This window comes from Halichoerus grypus, chromosome 2 (genome assembly GCF_964656455.1).
Source record: "Halichoerus grypus chromosome 2, mHalGry1.hap1.1, whole genome shotgun sequence".
In the NCBI taxonomy this organism is placed as follows: Eukaryota; Metazoa; Chordata; class Mammalia; order Carnivora; family Phocidae; genus Halichoerus; species Halichoerus grypus.
The window spans coordinates 197109948-197131195 of NC_135713.1; the positions used below are offsets into that span (position 1 = coordinate 197109948).

General features: G+C 37.3%; 1 protein-coding gene and 1 pseudogene across 4 annotated transcripts in view; one reads left to right on the top strand and one right to left on the bottom strand.

Moving 5' to 3' along the window:
- Positions 1-21248, top strand: part of CEP112 (centrosomal protein 112) — a 422424-nt gene that overhangs the window by 60483 nt on the left and 340693 nt on the right. For all 4 annotated transcript variants that reach the window (XM_078065962.1, XM_078065964.1, XM_078065965.1 and 1 more), the window contains exons 9-10: positions 17136-17222; positions 19609-19708. In XM_078065962.1, coding sequence (XP_077922088.1) covers positions 17136-17222; positions 19609-19708 — 187 coding nt within the window. The remainder of the gene's footprint in view (positions 1-17135; positions 17223-19608; positions 19709-21248) is intronic.
- On the bottom strand, positions 8990-9560 carry LOC118544878 (large ribosomal subunit protein uL11 pseudogene; annotated as a pseudogene).

The following is a 21248-nucleotide window of genomic DNA, read 5'->3' on the forward strand; positions in this document are numbered from 1 at the left end:
GAACAGTGGTTATTCAGACTTGGATATCTGGCAGACATTCTCTCAAAAATGAACAAGAGGAGCCTGTCATTTCAAGTAAAACAACCGATATTTGTTGCGAATGATAATATTAGAATTTTGGAGACTCTCAGTCACTGTGAGCTTGAGAGTTTTCTAATACGAAGACTTTTACTAAGACTTTTCTGGTGAGATTGGTGGTGATATTAACCATTGTGAAGTTTTGGTATTGTACTATGAATTTTTCAATATTTGGAAATCTGCATAACTCATTGAACTGATGTTTTCCAAATGAGTAATGCATGCTGTCATAAGATCACACATGGGTAAAAAGTCCACTCCAAGTTCAAGGTAGAATAACAGAACTTACTGTGACAGACCATGAAAAGTTTCAGATTCCACAGTGCAAGTAACTTTAAAAATCTAGTACTTGCGAGTGTTGGCTTACTTAAGAGACTATCCACAATTATCTGAAAAGGGTACTAAGACACTTTTTCCAACTACATATTTATGTAAGGAAGCATTTAAGAAAGAATGAATTCCAGTATTATACAGATTCTTTGAGATGTAGAGGAGGAGGGAATACTTCTCAGTTCATTTTGTGAGATAGACCCTGACACCAAAACCGGAAGAGAAAAAAATTAAATTCCAATAAAAATAAAAATTTAATAACAAAATTCATTATCAGTACACTGAGAAAAGAAAATTTTAGTTAATAAATGATGCTGGTACAATCTTTCATTTACCTGGAAGAAAATAAAATTTTAACCTTGTCCTCTAAAAACAAAAAGAAACAAAAACAAATTCTGGATATACTGAACAATCTGTAAATGCCCAAACAAAAAGCCTCAAAACAACAGAAATCTTGCAAACAAAGCAAAACAAAACTCTAGGAATCAGAAGATCTTTCTAACCTAAAAACCTTTCCAAACCCAGAATACATAAAATAAATGATAGCAGTATTTGATTCAAGTGAAATAAAAGACTTTGTATAGTAAAAAATACAACAAACAAGATTAGTAGAGATATAATGGATTTGGGGGAGAATATTTGGGACAGACTGTGTGTTAATGTGTATAGCACACCAGGAGGTCCTACTGACCAACAGAGAGAAATGTGGATCAAAATTGTGACGGGACATTTTCCAGAACAGATTCATATAGACTCAGAATGTGTGAAAAGGGGCTAAGACAGTAGTTTTCAGGGGAATGCAAATCAAAGTAGTAAAGAGGTAATCACTCTTCTGGGGGAAAGATAAATTTACCTTTATTTTATTTTATTTTATTTTTATTATTATTATTTTTTTGCCACAGGGGAGGAGACATTTATTCTGCCCTGTAAGCACCTGAATTTACCTTTACCAGAGGGCAAAATCTAGTAGGATGTATCCACCATTGACTCATCCACTTATCTTCTGAGAATCTATCCTATAGCAACCCAAGCCCTGGTGTGTAGGACACATGTATGAGAATTATTTTGTGGTGGTGTTTGCATTAGAAAAATATTGAAAATAAGATGAATATGCATTAAGGAAACAAATTTTGTTTTCATTAAGGAATAGGTGGTAACAATTTAAAGGAATGAATAAAAACTACAGCAGGTGTTTTAAGAGGGATTTCCATGAGATATTGTTCAGAGAGAAAAACGAGATGCAGAAAAAACATATTTATGTGTGTAAAACATTCATAATAAAAAAATATGTGTTGCTGAAGGTATAGGGAATTTGTTTTAGCTCATATTTAACAGCCCAGGGTGTGTAGGAAGTGTTCTGCTCTGTGACATCATCAGGGCCCCAGGCTCCGGGGGCCACCATCTTCAGTGTGTGACTTCAGCCTCTGGGTCTGAGGTGGTGGTTGCTCACTGGTACCGTATTTTTTAAGAGTCATCCTTCAGAAAGAACGAGAGCATGAAAAGAAAGCCACTTTGTTTTTAAAAATATCCAGTCAAAGTTGCGTGCAGCATTTCTATCCCAGTACCCTCCTTGACTGTAGCTAGTCACATGGTCACATGCAGCCTCTGGTGATACAACCCAGCCCAAATTTGGTGGTGATGGTGGGGGGCCTCAAAGGAAGAAAAGGAAGATAGATATCTGAGGACACTGGCAGTCTGTGCTGCAAACCCCCATACTGGTGTATGCGTTTTAGCTTGTGTGTATTTGTATATGATTCTGTGAACATGGCAGGAGATATGCAAATATACTGGGTTGTTAGTAAGGAATCCCCCATGCAGGTGTTAATATAGAAGGACATGGGGAGAAAAAGAAGAAGAAGAATGTAGCAGGAGGGGAAGAATGAAGGGGGGGAAATCGGAGGGGGAGAAGAACCATGAGAGACAATGGACTCTGAAAAACAAACTGAGGGTTCTAGAGGGGAGGGGGTTAGGAGGATGGGTTAGCCTGGTGATGGGTATTGAGGAGGGCACGTTCTGCATGGAGCACTGGGTGTTATGCACAAACAATGAATCATGGAACACTATATCTAAAACTAATGATGTAATGTATGGGAATTAACATAACAATAAAAAAATTAAAAAAAAAAAAGAAGGACATGGGGAGGAGAGGGAGAACAGGGAGAGGTTCAAATAAGTAATGAACATCAACGAGCACAGAGAAGCTAAGCAAAATAAACAAAAACTCAGCATAGAGTAGGATTATGATTATGTTTGTGTTGCATGTAAATTATGTTTGTATATGATGTATAACAAAATTTAAAAATTACAAAAAAATACTGGTATGCACTGTGTATGTTTAAATACCACTTCTTCCCTGAATGTAATGAGTTCTGAGGAGACTAGAAATTACAGTTCAGGAGAATTCCATCTCTAAGCCCCACGGATAAGGTAGCCAGAGAGATAGATGCGTTGTTCTTTGTGCTATGTTTAGAAATAAGCATAATGAGTAACAATTTTTGCATTATGAAATATTACAAATGAACATTTTGAGAATAGGGTACACTGGAGATGTTAACCAGGAAGAAGAATCTTAATTATCAACACATGATAATAGCCCCTGACTAGTAACTAACAGAATTCTCTAAAAAATGATTGTAACAATTAGGTATCTGAGTAGGTACAGTGATTATTATTTTAGAAATCACTTCTTCTGCAGTTTGCTGTGGTGATTGTTGAGATGTAGAAAGTGGTAGTAAGCAGAGACATCATGTGGTTGTGTGGCTTTGGAAATTGCTGGGCAGTGCAGATGGTTGACATCAGCAATGTTTTTGAGCTTTTCTGCCTTACAGCTGACTTAATGTGCAGGTACAATAAGTAAAGGCAAACAATATTTCAGAAGTATGACATTTTCTACTTTATGGAAAACTTGTAGTTTGTTGAGTTATTCCCTCCATCAGAATAAATCTTGCTCTTTTTGCATGTTTTATTCCTTTTGATACGATTGAGGTGGTTGATCAACATTAAAGCTTTGAAATGACATTAAAAGGAGTTCATTGGTATTTTAAAATATGTAGATGATGCCTGTTTAAATAACTTTAATACGTTTTTTTCCCTTACAAATTCATTAATAGTTATTATGCTATTTTATTTTGGTATTGAACTGATTTCAGTATCAAATGTTAAAGTTTGCACCTGCAAAACTGCTAATCACAAAAAGTACCATTCTGAATAAGAAATTTGCTCTTCTGTAAGAGTGAATGTTGAATACCAGAGTGAATAGACTGGTAAGTATTCCTTTTAAAAAAAAAAAAAAACCCTTAATTAAAAATTCGTGAGTATTCAGTTGAATGAAAGGACAATGGTAATTGTCCTAAAATGTAATTAGTTATGCCGTAAGTGGGCTATTTTTAAACTCAAGGAAGTACTGTAATCCTAAGTGAGCACCTTCATCAGTTTTATTCACTTGGTTAGTGTCCAACCTCAGAGCTATTCTTTGAAGCACATACTTCACAGAAAATGAAGCCAAATGGACTTTCTAAATAAAATTTCTTAAGGTCTAAGTACAAATTTTAGAAATTCTCTTAAAAACAGCGTGGGGGCATGTCCTCTAGAGAGGGAAGCTATCCATTTTCAGTTCCTTTACTTTGGCAGTAAGTTGTCGGAATGTCTTGTCACACATGCCTCCTATTCCTGTGGCATCCTCTCAGTCTCTTGCTGGCAGTATGCTTCTTTTTCTAGAAGTGGGTGGTTTAGCCCTGAGGTGGTGGTTCAAGTAATTGAGTGGTTCTTCTGGTCCTATTATGACTCTGACTCTGTCAGAGGAGGTAAAGCTCTTCTCTTTCCACTTACCCCAACTGATTCTTTCCGTAAGATATTTTTGAGGGGGCAGATGGCCTAGACAGGTATGTCGTTTCCCAACTTAACCTGTTTTACATCAGAGAATCGACAGATAAAAACACGTTGAACAATGGCTGATTTTAGAAATGGGGTAAAAGTACTTGCATTTCTTATGCATTGCCTTCAACAAGGCTTCTCTGCCCAGTCTCCTTAATGGCTCCTTCTTCTTAGCCTGACATCAAAAGTTCTATAATTTAGGCTCAGTTATTCATTTGTCTAAATTTTAAAACTTAATTTTAACATATACGTACCTGTGTACTTACATGTGTACATAAGTATAGTACACAGAAAAGACAAATGTGACTACAAAGTTTAATTATTTTATTCAGCAAACATGATGAGAAAATCCCCTAAAACTTGTATTTCAGGTCTAGGAAAGAAGGAAATAAAGTACTGTGCAAACCAACTGCAGGGCAATGTTGAATATAAAGTGTTACAAGGTATACTGAGGAAGGAGAAGTTGCTGTTTTCTGGGAAGCTTGAGGAAGACTTCATGGAGGGAATGACATTTGAGCCATGAGATGTGAAGAGGCAGAGAAGACATGGAAGCAGGAAGCCAGAGTGTGTGTTTAGCTGGAGCTCATAGACCACTTGGCTGGTGGTACAGGGAAAAGAAAAGAAGGGGGTGTGTTAAAGTCACCCATGTATGTTGCTGCCAAGCCAAGGCCCAGGGAGCTACTGAAGTTTTGACCAGAGAATGCCCATTTCACAACTGTGCTTTAGGAAAGTGAATGGGCAGTGGTGTCTCAGATGGCCTAGTGGGGTGGGAGATGGGCGTGAGGAGTCTCTAGTGAAGAGGCTTTCTGACCTCGGAGGTGTGGGTGCGTGAGGAACTCTGTAGGGTCATAACAGCAGGGCTGAAACAAGGCAGTGTGCTGGCCTTGAATGTGGTGACTCAGGGGATGTTGAGGGTCAGGGACAAGGAGGAGTAAAGATAAGGGACTTATTTATACGTAGTGGCTATTATTTTGTATCAAGTGTTGAATTGTCCTAGAGCAATGACCAACAGGAGCTGGCTAGGAGGTGGTGGAAACTAAGAAAGATCTGAGTCCTGGAGATGGACAATTGTGACTCACCTGTGTGGGAGATTAGAGCTAAATCTGGATAAAATCACCAAAGGCAAGTGTTTACCCGTAGTGAAGGCAACCTCGGGGCCGGCTGGAAGAATGGGATGATGTGGAGGAGACAGAGAAACCCTCTCCAGAGCAAGAGGAGAACCAGAACAGCAGAGTCACAGAAGCTGAGGAAACCAGATGATCCTCGTGCAAATCGCTGAAGACAAAAGCATGGAATTTGCCCTTAGATTTGGTGATCAAAGGGCTTTTGGAGGAAGAATGACAATTATGTCACATTGTGACCTTTGAGATTGCAGTTTTAATGAAGGCAAATTCTGAAAGGAGGGGAGGAAGTGGAAGTACAGAACATGGGATATACGCACAATGAAAAGGTCATTGTTAAAAAGAAGGAAGAAAGAAAAATGATATTTTGTGGGGAAAGTGCAGATATTTAAAGAGCAGTTTCTGCTGGTAACCTTTAATTGGGATTTTAAAAAAATTAAATATTAATTTAATTAATCTATTAAATATCACTGAGGAAAATGTGTGTAAAGTACTAAATAATCTAAAAAAAGTAGGAGTTCTTAATCTTAAAAAATTAAGAGAAGTCTTTAGGGAACAGAAGTTGAATCGTAGCAAGTTTTATAGTGTCAGTGACTTATGTGCCGGTCCCTCCTCTCTTCCCTAGTTGTGCCAGGTTTTCTGTCCCAAGCAGGTATTTCTCATTAAAACCATAAGACTGTTTATTTAGAAAGCATCTTCTTTTCCTTGCTTGAGGAGGGAGAGAATCTCACACAGGCTCCACTTTCAGGGCAGAGCCAGATTCGGGGCTTGATCTCAGGACCCTGAGATCATGAGCTGTGCCAAAATCAAGAGTCGGACACTTAACTGACTGAGCCACCCAGATGCCCCTAACTCTCATATTTGAAAAGCTACTCAGCTTTATTTAGCTTGCATTCATTAGCTGGACCCAGACTGCTGAGTATGAATCCAGGCTTTATACTTCTGTGGCTGGGTGACATTGAGCAGGGACCTCTTTGTGCTTTAGTTTCGCTGTTTGTAAAAGGGAGCTGGTGAAAGTACCCACTTGCAGATGCCATTATGAGGATTACGTGAACTAATGAAACAATGCATGTAAACTGTTAGGAACAGGGCTTTGCAAGTTGAACGTAATCAGTCAAGTATTTATTGTTTTTCTGCTTCTGCAATGTTTTCTTTTCACTTCTTGCTGCTGCTGCTACTGAAACTGATACTACAGATGGTCCCCGACTTACGGTGGTTTGACTTAACACTTTTTTGACTTTATGATGGTGCTAAAGCAATACACATTCAGTAGAAACCATACTTCAGATTTTGAATTTTGCTCTTTTCTTGGGCTAGCGGTATGCGGTGTGATCATCTCTTATGATGCTGGGCAGTAGTGTTCTATTGCATGAATATACCATCATTTGTTTATCCATTGATCTATTAATCACCATTTGGTTTGTTCTCAGTTTTGGCTGTTATGAATGAGGCTACCATGAAAATTAATGTACAAATTTTTGGTTGACTTATGTTTTTAAGTTCTCTTAGATAAAACTGCTAAACTGCTTTCCAAGTTGTTGTACAATTTTGTACTCCTATCAGCAATGTATGAGAGTTCAAGTTGTTCCATATCCTCACCAACACTTTATATTATCAGTTAAAAAATTATTTTAATTTGAACAGACCTATAAACCGCAAAGAAATTGAATCAGTAATCAAAAATCTCCCAACAAACAGAAGTCCAAGGCCAGATGGCTTCCCAGGGGAATTCTACCAAACATTTTTTTTTTTTTTAGATTTAAAAAAAAATTTGAGAGAGAGAGAGCACGCAAGCACAAGTGGGGAGGGTGGGCAGAGGGAGAGGGAGAAGCAGACTGCCTGCTGAGCAGGGAGCCCGACACGAGGCTCAGTCCCAGGACCCTGGGATCATGACCTGAGCCGAAGGCAGACACTTAACTGAGCCACCCAGGCGCCCCTTTACCAAACATTTAAAGAAGAGTTAGGTTTATTACAAATCCAAAGAGGCAAAAGATCTGTACTCTGAAACCTATAGAACACTCATGAAAGAAATTGAAGAGGACACAAAGAAATGGAAAAACACCCCATGCTCATGGATTGGAAGAACAAATATTGTTAAAATGTCTATGCTACTCAGAGCAGGCTTCACATTTAATGTAACCCCTGTCAAAACACCAACAGCATTTTTCACAGAGCTAGAACAAACAGTCCTAAAATTTGTGTGGAACCACAAAAGACCCTGAATAGCCAAAGTGATCTTGAAAAGGAAGAGCAAAGCTGGAGGCATCACAATTCCAGACTTCAAGCTATATTAGTATTGCAAAGCTGTAGTTATCAAGACAGTATGGTACTGGCAGAAAAACAGACACATAGATCAGTGGGACAGAATAGAAAACCCAGAAATAGACCCACAACTATATGGCCAACTAATCTTTGACAAAGCAGGAAAGAATATCAAATGGGAAAAAGTCTCTTCAACAAATGGTTTTGGGAAAACTGGATAGCCACATGCAGAAGAATGAAACTGGACTGCTTTCTTATACCATACACAAAAATAAATTCAAAATGGATGAAAGACCTAAATGTGAGACAGGAAACCATCAAACCCTAGAGGAGAACATAGGCATCAACTTTTTTTTTTTCAAGTAGGCTCTACATCCAGTGTAGAGCCCATGGTGGGGCTTGAATTCACGGCCCTGAGATCAAGGCCTGGGCTGAGATCAAGAGTTGGACACTTAACTGACTCAGCCACCCGGGCACCCCAGGCTTCAGCCTCTTTGACCTTGGCCATAGCAACTTCTTACTAGACATGTCTCTGGAGGTGAGGGAAACAAAAACAAAAATGAACTATTGGGACTTCATCAAGATAAAAAGCTTCTGCACAACAAAGGAAACAATCAACAAAACTAAAAGGTAACCTATGGAATGGGAGAAGATATTTGCAAATGACATATCTGATAAAGGGTTAGTGTCCAAAATGTAAAGAATTTATCAAAACTAACACCCCCCCCAAAACCCCAAAAAACAAAAAACAAAAAGCAAAAAACAAATAATCCAGTTAAGACATGGGCAGAAAATATGAATAGACATTTTTCCAAAGAAGACACACAGATGGCTAACAGACATATGAAAAGATGCTCAACATCACTCATTATCAGGGGAATGCAAATCAAAACCACAATGAGATACCACCACACACCTCTCAGAATGGCTAAAATTAACAACACGGGAAACAACAGATGTTGTCGAGGATTCGGAGAAAATGGAACCCTTTCACACTGTTAGTGGGAATGCAAACTGGTGTAGCCACTCCAGAAAACAGTATGGAGGTTCCTCAAAAAGGTAAAAATAAAACTATCCTACAACCCAGCAATTGCACTACCAGATACTTACCCAAAGGATACAAAAATACTGATTCGAAGGGGCACATGTACCCTGATGTTTATAGCAGCATTATCAACAATATGGAAATTGTCCATCCACTGATGAATGGATAAAGACGATGTGATACACACACACATACACACACACACACGCATACACACACAATGGAATTTTTTTTTTTTTTTGTCAAATGATCCTTTATCGAAACATTTTCCTTTGTAGTTAGCTAGCGGGGCATTCCACCGCACCACTGTTGATGTCATCTGTGATGTCTTAAGGGTGGCGGCCGTCAACATTGCAGCCCACAGACTGGGCAGTCCCCAGGTTTTCTTTAATGGTTCCAGAGAGTTCTCTGGCTAAAGATCGGTGTCGCATCTGTTGGGCAATATTGACAATCTCATCAAAAGTGGTATTTCCACTGTGCTTAATGTTTTTCTGCTTCTTTCTGTCTCTTGCTGGTTCCTTGAGGGCTTTGATAATCAGGGCAGAGGCAGAAGGTACCACTTCAATCTGGACCTGTCTGTTCTGAATGGTCAGTTTCACTGTAATCCTTAGACCCTTCCAATCACCGGTTGCCTTGGCGATGTCATCACCATCCTTTTTTGGAGACAGACCCAGTGCGCTGATCTTCAGGGCCAGGGCAGACGTGGCACCGACTTCGCCACCGGTGCACCTCAGGTACACGACTTTGATCTCGTTGGGGTTGAACTTAGGTGCCATGGTGGAGGTGGCTGGTGTCGGATGAACCCGGATTCGGGATGACTGAAGAAAGTTGCACCTTTGCCTCCCCGAGCCGAAAGCCAAAAGCCACACAATGGAATATTACTCAGCCATCACAAAGAATGAAATCTTGCCATTTTCAACAACACGGATGGAGCTAGAGTGTATTATGCTAAGCGAAATAAGTTGGTCAAAGAAAAACAAATATCATATGATTTTACTCATATGTAGAATTTAAGAAACAGAACAGATGGACATAGGGGAAGGATAAAAAAAAGAAAGGGAGGCAAACCATAAACTCTTAACGACAGAGAACAAACGGTTGTTAGAGGGGAGGTGGGTGGGGGATGGGCTAAATTGGTGATGGGGATTAGGAGGGCACTTGTTATGATGAGCACTGGGTGTTGTATGTAAGTGATGAATCACTAAATTCTACTCCTAAAACCAATATTACACTGTATGTTAACTAACTAGAATTTAAATAAAAACTTAAAAAAAAAAGATCTGTTGATATACAATGCCAACTTAATTAAACTTTCTGAATAAGAATTTCCAATACCCTTTTACAGGTTAAGAGTCCTATAGGAAATAACTAACAATAAATAATCTAACAACATAAAGATATGTATTTGTTTTATAAGCTTCGGTAAATATGAAAAAGTCATACTTTTAAAGACATCTGTGTATGGTATGTGGAAGCAACAAAAGTTAGATGAACTAAAATTCCAGAATGAGAACTATCTTGAAATAAACTGATACCAATTGCCATTAAAAAAAGAATTATTTTAGCCATTGAAATTGTATCTCATTGTAGTTTAAAAAATAATAATGGACTTTATTTTTTTTAGAGTAGTTTTAGGTTAGAAAAACTTAGCAGAAAGTATAGGGAATTCCTAAATTACCTCCCTTCCCACCCAGTTTCCCCTATTATTACCATATTGTATCAGTATGGTACAGTAGTTAGAATTGATGAACCAGTTCTGATAGATTATTATTAACTAAAGTCCATGATTTACTTTAATATCTATTCTTTGGGTTATATATATAGTTCTGTGGGTTTTGACAAATATATAATGTCACATATCCACTGTTATAGTATCATACAGAATAGTATGCCCTAAAAATCTCCTCTTCTCCATCTCTTCTTCTCTCCCTCCCTCCCCTGAACCTCTGGTACCACTGATCTTTTTACTATCTCTTTAATTTTACCTTTTCCAGAATGTCAGATAGTTGTCCTTTCAAATGGACACATTCAGGGTGGTATGGCCATAGATCAGATGAGGTGGCGTTTCAGAAGGACTTCTTCCAATTAGCAATGTGCATTAAAGTTTCCTCCATGTCTTTTTCTGGCTTGACGTCGTGGTTCTAATTTGCATTTTCTGATGGCTAATGATCTTTTCATATGCTTATGGCCCATTTATGTATTTTTTTATGTGAAGTATTTGTTTAATGCTATTACATTTTTTAAAAGATTTATTTATTTTAGAGAGATAGAGAAAGCCCAGGGGGAAGGGGCAGAGGGAGAGGGAGAGAGAGTCCTAAGCAGACTCCCCACTGAGCACAGAGCTGGACATGGGGCTCCATCTCACAACCCTGAGATCACGACCTGAGCCATAACCAAGAGTTGGATGCTCAACTGACTGAGCCACCCAGCTGCTCCTCATGCTATTACATTTGAAAAGAAATAAGGTTTTTTGCCATTTTATTATTATGTTGTAAGAGCTCTTTTTATATTCTGGACACAATTATATTTTATATTCTAGATACTTTTTACATTCTGGATACAAAGTATGTTGTTCTATTCTGCATACAAATGGAAACTTTGTTATTTGATATATACATAATTAGGACATCTTCTTAATATTGCTAGGATGAATTCCTCTATCACTATAAAATATCCCTCTATCTTTTATCATAGTCCTTTTCGTGGTTTGTGTGGCATATCTTTTCGTACCCTTTAATTTTCAACCTATTTATGTCTTTATATTTAAAACAGATCAGTGGTAGACAGCATATAATGGGATCATTCTTTAAAAATGTAGTCTAACAGTCTCTGTGTCATTTATTAGAGTGGTTAGTTCATTTAAATGTAATTATTGATATGGCCAGTTGGCTTTCAGTGTACTTTCTTGATACTTGTTTCCACTGGGACCTTCTTTTTTCCCACTCCTTTGTTGTCCTATTTTCAGTTATTAATTTAAAAAATTATTTCATTTAAATTTTTCTACTGAGTTCTTAGCTATATATGCTTTGATATTTTTCTTTATTGGTTGTTCTAGGGCTAAAACTGTGCATCCTGCCCCTGTCAGAGTCTATGTAGTGTCAGTACTGAACCACCTCACACTGGACCTTTCCTGCACTCTTCTTCCCACCTCACAAATCTAATAATTTAAAAATAGTATAATTCAGTTTAACCCTGCCCCGATTCTCTGTGCTATTGTTGACATGGTTCTACATACATTAAGTACATTAAGCCCCACCTTCCAGTGTTGTTAATTTTGCATTAAATAGTTGTCTTTTGAGGAGATTAGGAGAAGAGAAAACCCCTCTTTTGTATTTATCCACTTATTTACTCTTTCAGGGACTCTTCTTTCTTTCGCATCTGAGTTTGTATCTGGTATAATTTCCTTTCATCCTGAGGAACATCTTTTATTATTTCTTGTAGTGCAGTTCTACTGGTGACAACTTCTGTCAGTTTTTCTTTTATCTGAAAAAAAAATTTTTTTTTCTTTCCCTTTCTGCACTTCTAAGATATTATTCCTTTGTCCTCTGGCCTCTATTGTTTCTCATGGGGAGCAAGCAGTCATTCTTATTATTGTTCCCCTGTAGATAATGTCTTTTTTCTTCTGGCTGTTTTAAAAATTTTCTCTTTATCTTTGGTTTTCAGCAGTGTGACTGTAATACGCCTAGATGTTGTTTTCTTTGTATTTATCACATCTCACAGTTGACTGAGCATCTTGGATCTCTAAGTTAGTATTTATTTTTTCTCAAACTTGGGAAGTTCTTTGCCACTATTTCTTTAAATATTTTTTCTCCCTTTTCTCACTCCCCTCTTTAGGTATATTAGACTCTTCGATTTTGTTCCACAGCTGCCTAAAGTTTTGTTCACTTTTCATTAATTCTTTAATCTTTTTTTTTTCCCTCTCAGGTCATTGGGTTAGATCATTTCTATTGATGTGTCATCGAATTTACAGACACTTTCTTCTGCCATCTCAAATGTATTGCTAAGCTTATCTAGAGATATTTTCCCTTTCAGTTGTTATAATTTTCTTTTCTGGAATTTCTACTTGTTTCTTTTTACAATTCCATTACGCTGCTGAGATTCCTTATCTGTTCTCTCATTAAAATGAATTTTTATTTTTTTAAATATATTTTCCTTTAGTTCTCTGCAGTATTTCTATTAACTGCTTTAAAGTCTTATGTGCCAAGTAGGTTCATCTTGGGCCTTATTAACTCCTTTTACTTTTTTGTTCTTGCCTATAGACATTTTTTTTTCATGTTTAGTAATTTCTGTGTAAAGGACATTGTCATTGTGGATGATACATTTTAGAGACCTCTAGATTCTGTGGTTTTCTGCCGTAGAATCGTGATTTTTATTGTTATTGTTATTGTTCTTATGGGCTGTTCAGTTATTTGGTAAGTTACCTCTAACCTGTGTAAACTTGGCTTTACATTCTATTAAGGCAAATATGTGGAAAGCCAAAGATATTTCCCAAACTCCTCCAACATGGTGGGATCTAATCTACAAGCTCTGTCTCTTCTGAAGATCTTACAAAGGCTTGCTTTTATTGTGTAGGTTTAGGATAAGCCTAAAATGTGGCCTTTGTGGTGTTTCAGCTAGATGCCCAGGTACTCCCAAGTTGTTAGGAAGATGTCTTCAGTTTGCTTGGGCTGGGCCTTCAATATCTCACAGCACCGTATAATCTGTGGTATCTATTGTATTTTCTACCTTATAGCAGCCAGGCTTTGTTATTTACCCAGTGCATGCACCTGGCGCATCAGATGCACACACAGCCCAGCCCGTTCTCAAGGACTGGCAGGGGCTCCTGCTGGCAGTTCCCATTTCCCTAGTGCCCTTTCCTTAGGATTCCAGCTTCTTCAACTGTCCTGAACTCTGACCTTTGCCTTCCCAGTTCAGTAGAGCTTTGGGGCTCTATGTGGACTGTGGTTGTGCCCATGCAGAGAGCCAGAATGATAGTGGGACTCAGCTTAGGAGGATGACAATATCACACTGCCTGTTTCCTAATACCTGGGAATGGTCACCTCCTATATTTCATCCCATTTTGTGCTTGTTAACAATGGGAGGTGAGTTTGGTACTAGTTACTCCATTATAACCTCAAGTAGACCTCCATGGTTCTTCAGTTTGAAATTGATAGTGTATATGCTGAGCCCAGTTAAAGAAAACTTAAATGTTGTTTGGAATCAGACTTACTGGAGGGGGGGGGGGTGTCAAACAAATTAGAAGTGCTATAGTCAGTCTTTTAATTTCAGTCTTTGTGTTAAATTAAGCAAGGCTGTTTACTGTCTTTCCATATGCATATGGTATATGTATATGGATGCACATAGATTTATGCATATCTATATATCTATATCTTGTGTCCTGTATTGTCTTTAGATACTATACTAATAGATTGTTTCTATATTCTAATCCTGATAATTTATCATGAATCATGCCCCCAAGTATAGGCAGAAATATAGAACTATTTTGTGGTGTCAAGGTAAGAGTTTCTAGAAAAGAGATACTCTTTTATTATCATTATTTTAGGATGGCAGTAGAGAAACTTTCTTTTTAATACTACCCTTATGATAACTTGGTGTTCTCTCTCTTAGCCAAGTTATCAAATGTTACATTGGCAATATTGGGACAAACCACCCCCCTCCTAATAAGATGGAATGAAAAAGGATACAACATCACATTAGTGTTAATCTTGCTAAAATCTAATAAGTCTAGTCATCAGGAAACATTAGACAAATCCAAATTGAGGGACATTTAATGATTGGCTGTACTCTTCTAAAATGTCAAGGTCAAGAAACACAAAGAAAGGCTGTCCTAGGAGATACAGTTGATATGATACCTAAGGCTAATGCGTGATCTTGAATTGGATCTTGGACTGGGAAAAAAATACTTACTAATGGCATTATTGTGATAATTGATAAAGCTTGACTATAGACTGTGCATTAAGTAATATTATTGTGTTCTATTACATTTCTTTGTTTTAAGGAAATATACACTGAATTTTTTAGGGACAGAGGAGCATGACGTCTCTAGCTTTCTCACAAAGGGTTCAGAAAATAATTTTATTTATGTCTATAAATAGATATAGGTGTAAGAAATGATAAAGCACATCAGGCAAAATATAAACAGTTTGTGAATCTGGGTAAAGGGTATATGGGAGCTCCTTGTACTATTATTGCAACTTTTCTTTAAGTTTAATATTATACCAAAGTAAAAATTATAGCAGAAAAATCAAATTTAGATATATCTGTATGGTTGCAAGAACAGAGATCCATCAAGTTTCCCTGAAATAAAAAGGAATGCAGGAAACCTTTGAATTCAAGTACTCCTACTGTCATGGACACTATTAGGGCCTGAGTTTGCTTACTTCAAATTTCAGATGCTGTATGGTGTCTAGTCTTTGTTATGTTGGTGTATGTGCTTTGCTCTCTTCTGTATAATGGATTCATCTGCTTTCTTTTGGTTGCTGCCCCTCTAGGACTTGTTTGTTCCTCAAAGTCACTAACTTGCTGTCCTAGTTCAGATTCTTGAGAGAGAACATTGGAATGATTATTCTCTAACTAATGGATTGGTTAAGCATGTGTCAGGTGTTTATTCCTTATCTGGTCAACCAAGATTGAAGTGGAACAGATGGGAGGAGGTGGGTTGGGTTATGGCAACATAGATCCATGGCATTTAGGGCTGGCCCTCAGAAGCCGAGGGTATGACAAATTCTCTCGAAAGTGTTAGGGAAAGATATGGCAATGAACTGTGTCTCCCATGTCTGCCCAGCCTGCTTATATTGCTTTTTTGAGTTTGATTACTTTTTAATAGACTCCTAAAATGCTTCTGTTGAGGATCTTCACATGGACTTAGACCACCCAGCCCCCTTCCTGCTAAAATGAGGAAGAAGTAACAAAGGGAGTTAGAGGCAAAAGAATGGAAGCATTCACAATTTTTTCCTTGTGTGTAGTAAATGGATGACTGCTTTCCTCCACCACTCAGTGTTTAAAAAATCATGAGATTGTGTTAACTTTGGTTTGTGAAAGTTTTAAATTTCATTTTACTATGTTGATTTGATAATGCCTGTTTATCTTAAGTTCAGATTCATTACTTTTTTAAAACAGCAATTGAAAAATATAAAGTGTATTTCAGAAATTTTCAAGAGAGTATTTTGACAGTACATTTGTAATATTTTAAAAGAAAATTTTCCTGAAGCTTGTAGACTAATTTTTTTGAGTACCTACTTTGTGCCAAGCATTGTCTTGAGTCTAGTTACTTAAGTGATATCATTGAAAATAAGCTTCACAGCTCATTGAGGTAAGGGTAATTAATCTTAACTAGCAGGAGAGGAAATAAAATCTCAAAATGGTGACATGCCCAAAGTCACAACAGCTAATGTAGTGGGATTAGAATTCGAAATAGAAATGAGGTCTGTCAGACTCCAATGTATATACTCTTTCAAAGGGTAAGGAATCAGGTGGTCAAACACTTTCACATTTGGGATAATCAATTTCATGTTGTTCATTTTAAAACCTGTCACTATTTTTCTTTTAATTCTGAGATGTGCCCATTATTATCAATAAGGATTGGTTACATTTTGGCTGGCTTCGCTCAGAGCACTGGTACAGTAGGTGTTGGTTTGATAAGGATAGGAGTTGTTAATGAATGCTCGAAAGGATTGATCAAGTTACTTCCTTGAAGTAGTCAGGGTCTATGATTCCAGGAGACAGAACTGGAAAATCTGTTAAGAGAAATGTGCGATTATCAGTAATATGCCATAATTGTGGACATCCACTCTCAAATTGTCATATTTAAGTATGTAGGTAAATAAGAGTAGTTTTAATGAGCATGTAGATATGAGAAAAGAAAAAAGTAAAAAGGTTGCATAGAGGCTCAGAAATAGTAAACAAAGGCTAAACTACTATTGGATTTAGCAAAATATAAATTTAAGAGGACTTCTTTTGAGGGTGGAGTGGGGTGGGGATAACTGCTGAATCTGTATTTAGTATTCTCTGTTTTGCCTGTCCAGTGAAATTTATTTGAAAGTTAGCTTGGAGGTAATCAAAGAATGTAACCAAAGTTTTGGTAAGATGATGTGATTGCGGGCGCCTGGGTGGCTCAGTTGGTTAAGCGACTGCCTTCGGCTCAGGTCATGATCCTGGAGTCCCGGGATCGAGTCCCGCATCGGGCTCCCTGCTCAGCAGGGAGTCTGCTTCTCCCTCTCCCGCTCCCCTCTCTTGTGCTCTCTCTCTCAAATAAATAAATAAAATCTTTAAAAAAAAAAAAAAAAAAAGATGATGTGATTTCTAGACCAGTGGCCATAAGAAAAAAGTGGAAAATGATACTGTCACATCGGGAATTATTTTAATTTGTGTGCTTTTGCCAAAGGGAAAAGTATGTTAATAACACCTTTAAAATGTTTTTCTTGAAGTTGGACATAAAAACAAAAATGCTGGAAGCTAAATGTCATGAGGAGAAGCTTAAACTGCAGCAGAAACATGATGCTGACGTTCAGAAGGTAGGGTATCTGCCGGAATATTCTAGGTCTTGTAACCCTCATCCCACCATCCACTTATTTATGTACTTATAACAGTCTGTGCTTTAAATGGAATTTGCTAAATTAATAATTTGGCCAAAGTTGATCTTTAAACTTCATCTTCTAAACAAATGTGTCTATGTAAATATCCTTATGGTTTCAATTGCCTTTTAGTTCTTCCTCTGTTGTTTGAAGGCTGGCCTTCTTATAGTCCGTAATCTGCATTCTATCATTACCTTCTGTAAAAGCTGAAGTAAGAGATCAGCTGTAAACACTAGCATTTCTTTTAGTCTGATAGTCTGATATTCTTTTGGGTTTCTGGAAATTAAAATTTTCTTTTTACTTGGAAAAAGAACTTTTGGATTTAGTTCTGTTTGGTATAGACTGCGTGTATTGTGATGGTAGCATGGAATATAGGCTTCTTTGTTCACTAGCTCATTGGATTTATGCCTTTTAATGTTTCAGTTTGCTCTTTTAAAGAAAACTTATTTTTCTTCTTAATGGGCACAGCACCAATAATTAATTTATTGTTATCCCACATGGAATTTGAATGATTAGTATATTTTAGTATTGATTTAAAAAACTGAGTGGTATTTTTATATATTTTAATACATGAAAGTTAATCCAAATAGAAACTTGGCATTTTCTGTTTCACAGCAAAGCCTTCCAAAACTGAGTGACAGAGATGGTGGCAGGGACTTGAGGCCACACATCACATACCCAAGCTCTCTTAAAAGCTGAAAATATATTAATATTTAGTCAGGTGCCTATTTGGCTCATTTTCTTTAAAAGCAACAAGAAGGAAACCACTGATTGAAAATTAGAAAGAGAAAAAATACTGAATCCTTTTCCTTTTTCTTTCTTCTTTCCTATTCACATTTTAAAGGCCAGTATTACTTTCTGCTCTTACTAGAATTTTACCTTAGCTTAAATTGGTTAGATAAAAACAGCTCTATCACAAATATGTTAGAGATTTAGTAATATAATTTTAATATAATATCTATCCAAATGAAATAGAATCTATTGATGTATAAGATAAATAAGTATAAAAATATATTTAGAAAAATCACGGTAATAGAGTTTGAAATAGGCTTCTCGGTATGTCCATTACAAAAATCTATTCTAAGAAAAACATTTAATAATAAAATTCTTTCCAGGAATTTCTCTTTTAAAATAAATTCTGCATGAAAAAAGAAAGCAATGCAACTAGTTTGAAACGCCAGGTAAAATATAAATAAAATCCTTGATCTTATGCCAGATTTGGAAAGTATATTCATCAGTTTGTTGCTTAGATGGCATTTTCTAAGTGTCAGGAATTGGGAAGGAACAAAATTAGAGTGTTTTACCTTTTTGCATACATTCTTTTCCTTTTTTGCTTCTTTATGAACATTGGGATCAAACTAGCTCCTTTTCTTATTTACCAATCATTCTTAGAGGTGGAACTAAAACCATGAAAGGTAAAGTAAAATGCTGGTAATAAAAGCACTAAGAAAAAGTTGGTTAGACGGTGGTGAATAATGCCCCCTGCCATTTTTTTTTTTTTAAGCTGAATTTGGGTGTATAGGAAATATACTCCAACCATAAGAAAAGTGGATATTCATACTCCTGCCTCAGTTTGGTTTTCTTTTTTCCCCTTTGTTAGCACATTTTTGGTCCTACTTGCTAGCTACTACATTTTGGTTATTTCTCCAGGTTTTCTTTTTCTCTTCTTTTCTTTTTTTTTTGTGCATGTGTGTACAGATGTATTTAGGAGTATAAAATCATGATTAAATCTTATAAAACAATTCATTTAAAACTTCTGGCACAATACAATTAATGATGTAAAATATTCATGCAATTTTTGACTTATTTTGAACTGATTTTTTTGATTCATAATAGCAGAACTAGAAACCTAATACAGCTCATCTTCCCATGTGTCTGGGGATTCTTGTTATTGTGCATGAAAAAGAAAGGACACCAGAGGGAGGGAGGATCCAGGGACCACTCATCTGAAGTTGTTCTGTCCCTGTGCAGCGGGGGGTGGATTGTGCTGCACCAACATGCCGATTTTCTGATGGCTTCTCTCTGCTACTTTATGACCCTTTAATCTCTGAATTGTATTTTAGAGAATCACCTAATTTATTATTTATATTCTCAAAACTTAATATATGAAAATTGGAAGCTGATAACATATTTCTTTCAGTAATCAATTATTCTAGTATATTTGATATTTTCTCAGTGCACTAAAATACAATTTTTACATCTTTTTTTGGGAAACCATTTATGGGATTAGCTGAGAGATTTGCAAAAAATATTGTGCTTATTTTAAAAAGTTATGTGTTCTATGTATAAAAAATAGTTTACTAAAACATTTTAAATTCATTTGCAGATTTTAGAAAGAAAGAATAATGAAATAGAAGAATTGAAAACTTTATACAAAAAGAAACAAAATGAGATGGAGGAGACTATTAGAAAACTTGAAAAAAAAGGTGATGTTGTATGGTTACATTAATTTTTTTAAAACATTTCCATTTTATTTTAGTGGCTGTATCAAGTAAAATTTTATTTTTGACCTTTTAACATGACATGGGGATGTTTATGTGGGCTTTCATACAACTGAGAAAAAACTCTGTGTGTGTATGAAGTTGTGGTGTGATATGTGTGTATGGTGTGTGTGTGGGTATGGGGTATGTGGTATGCGTGTGTGTGGGGCATGGGGTGTGTGTATGGGGTATGTGGTGTGTGTGTGTGTGTCTGTGTATGGTGTGTATGTGTAGGTGGTGTGTGTGTGGGTATGGGGTATGTGGTATGCGTGTGTGTGTGGGTATGGGGTATGTGGTATGCGTGTGTGGGGGGTATGGGGTGTGTGTGTGTGTATCTGTGTATGGTGTGTATGTGTAGGTGGTGTGTGTGGGGGGTATGTGGTGTGTGTGTACGTATGTGTACATATAGGGTGTGTGGTGTGTGTATATTTGGGTGTGTATGGTGTGTTTGTGTGTATGTGTGTGTATGGGGTACATGGGGTATGTGTGTGGGGTATGTGGTGTGTGTGTGTGTGTATGGGGTATGTGGTGTGTGTGTATGGTGTGTATGTGCAGGTGGTGTGTTTGTGGGGGGTATGTGGTGTGTGTATATATGTGTATGTATGGTGTGTGTGGTTTGTGTATGTGTGTGTATGGTGTGTGTATGGGGTGTGGTGTGTGTGTGGGGGTAAGTCGGGGGGGATGTGGTGTGTATGTATGTATGTGTGTGTAGGTATGTGTATGTATGGGTGATGGTGGCGGCAGTGATGGTTGGTTTGGTTAAGGAGTTGAATGAGTCTGTCACTGTTCCTCCCTCTTTCTAATTCTCTGTCCTTATTGGACTGGAGCTGCCCTGGTGGGTTATAGATTAGAGCTTACTGGCTTTCACAGGGAATTCTAGGGAAATTACTCCTCGTGGTCTAATAAAATTCATTGCATTAAGTATTTACTTTAAGCCTTGTGGTATATGCTGGTATCGTGATTGACAGAACAAACATTTAAAAAGTATTCCCCATTCCCACTTCCATTATGAAGGAAAAGAAAGCATGTAATCAAGTGTAAAAATTGACTATGACTGTAGGTTAAACATTGAAATGCAACGGGAAGGCAGAGAGAGTGAGTGTTGATGAAAATATGTTTTGGATAAAGGAACTTTAAAAGTTTTGTAAGATTTGATTAGTTCGAGAGAAGAGTTCCAGGTACAGGGATAGGAATGCTGTGTCGTCAGGTGTAGGAAGGATGCTGCAGAACCGCTGGGCTGGAGGGGATGGTCCCGTGCATTAGGAGAAGGATTGCAAAGGACTAGACACAGGACTTGTCCTGACTTAAGCATGACCTTGAATTCCAGACTTAGAAGTTTCAAGTTTATCCTGTTGATGCTGGAGAGTCAGAGAAGATTTTTGAGAGGTGAGCTTTAGGACCTCATGCTTTAGAAGTAGCCTGGTAACGGTAGGTGTGCCAAACAAAGGGAGGCTGGCTTCTAGTCTGTTATAATAGAGGCAGCATG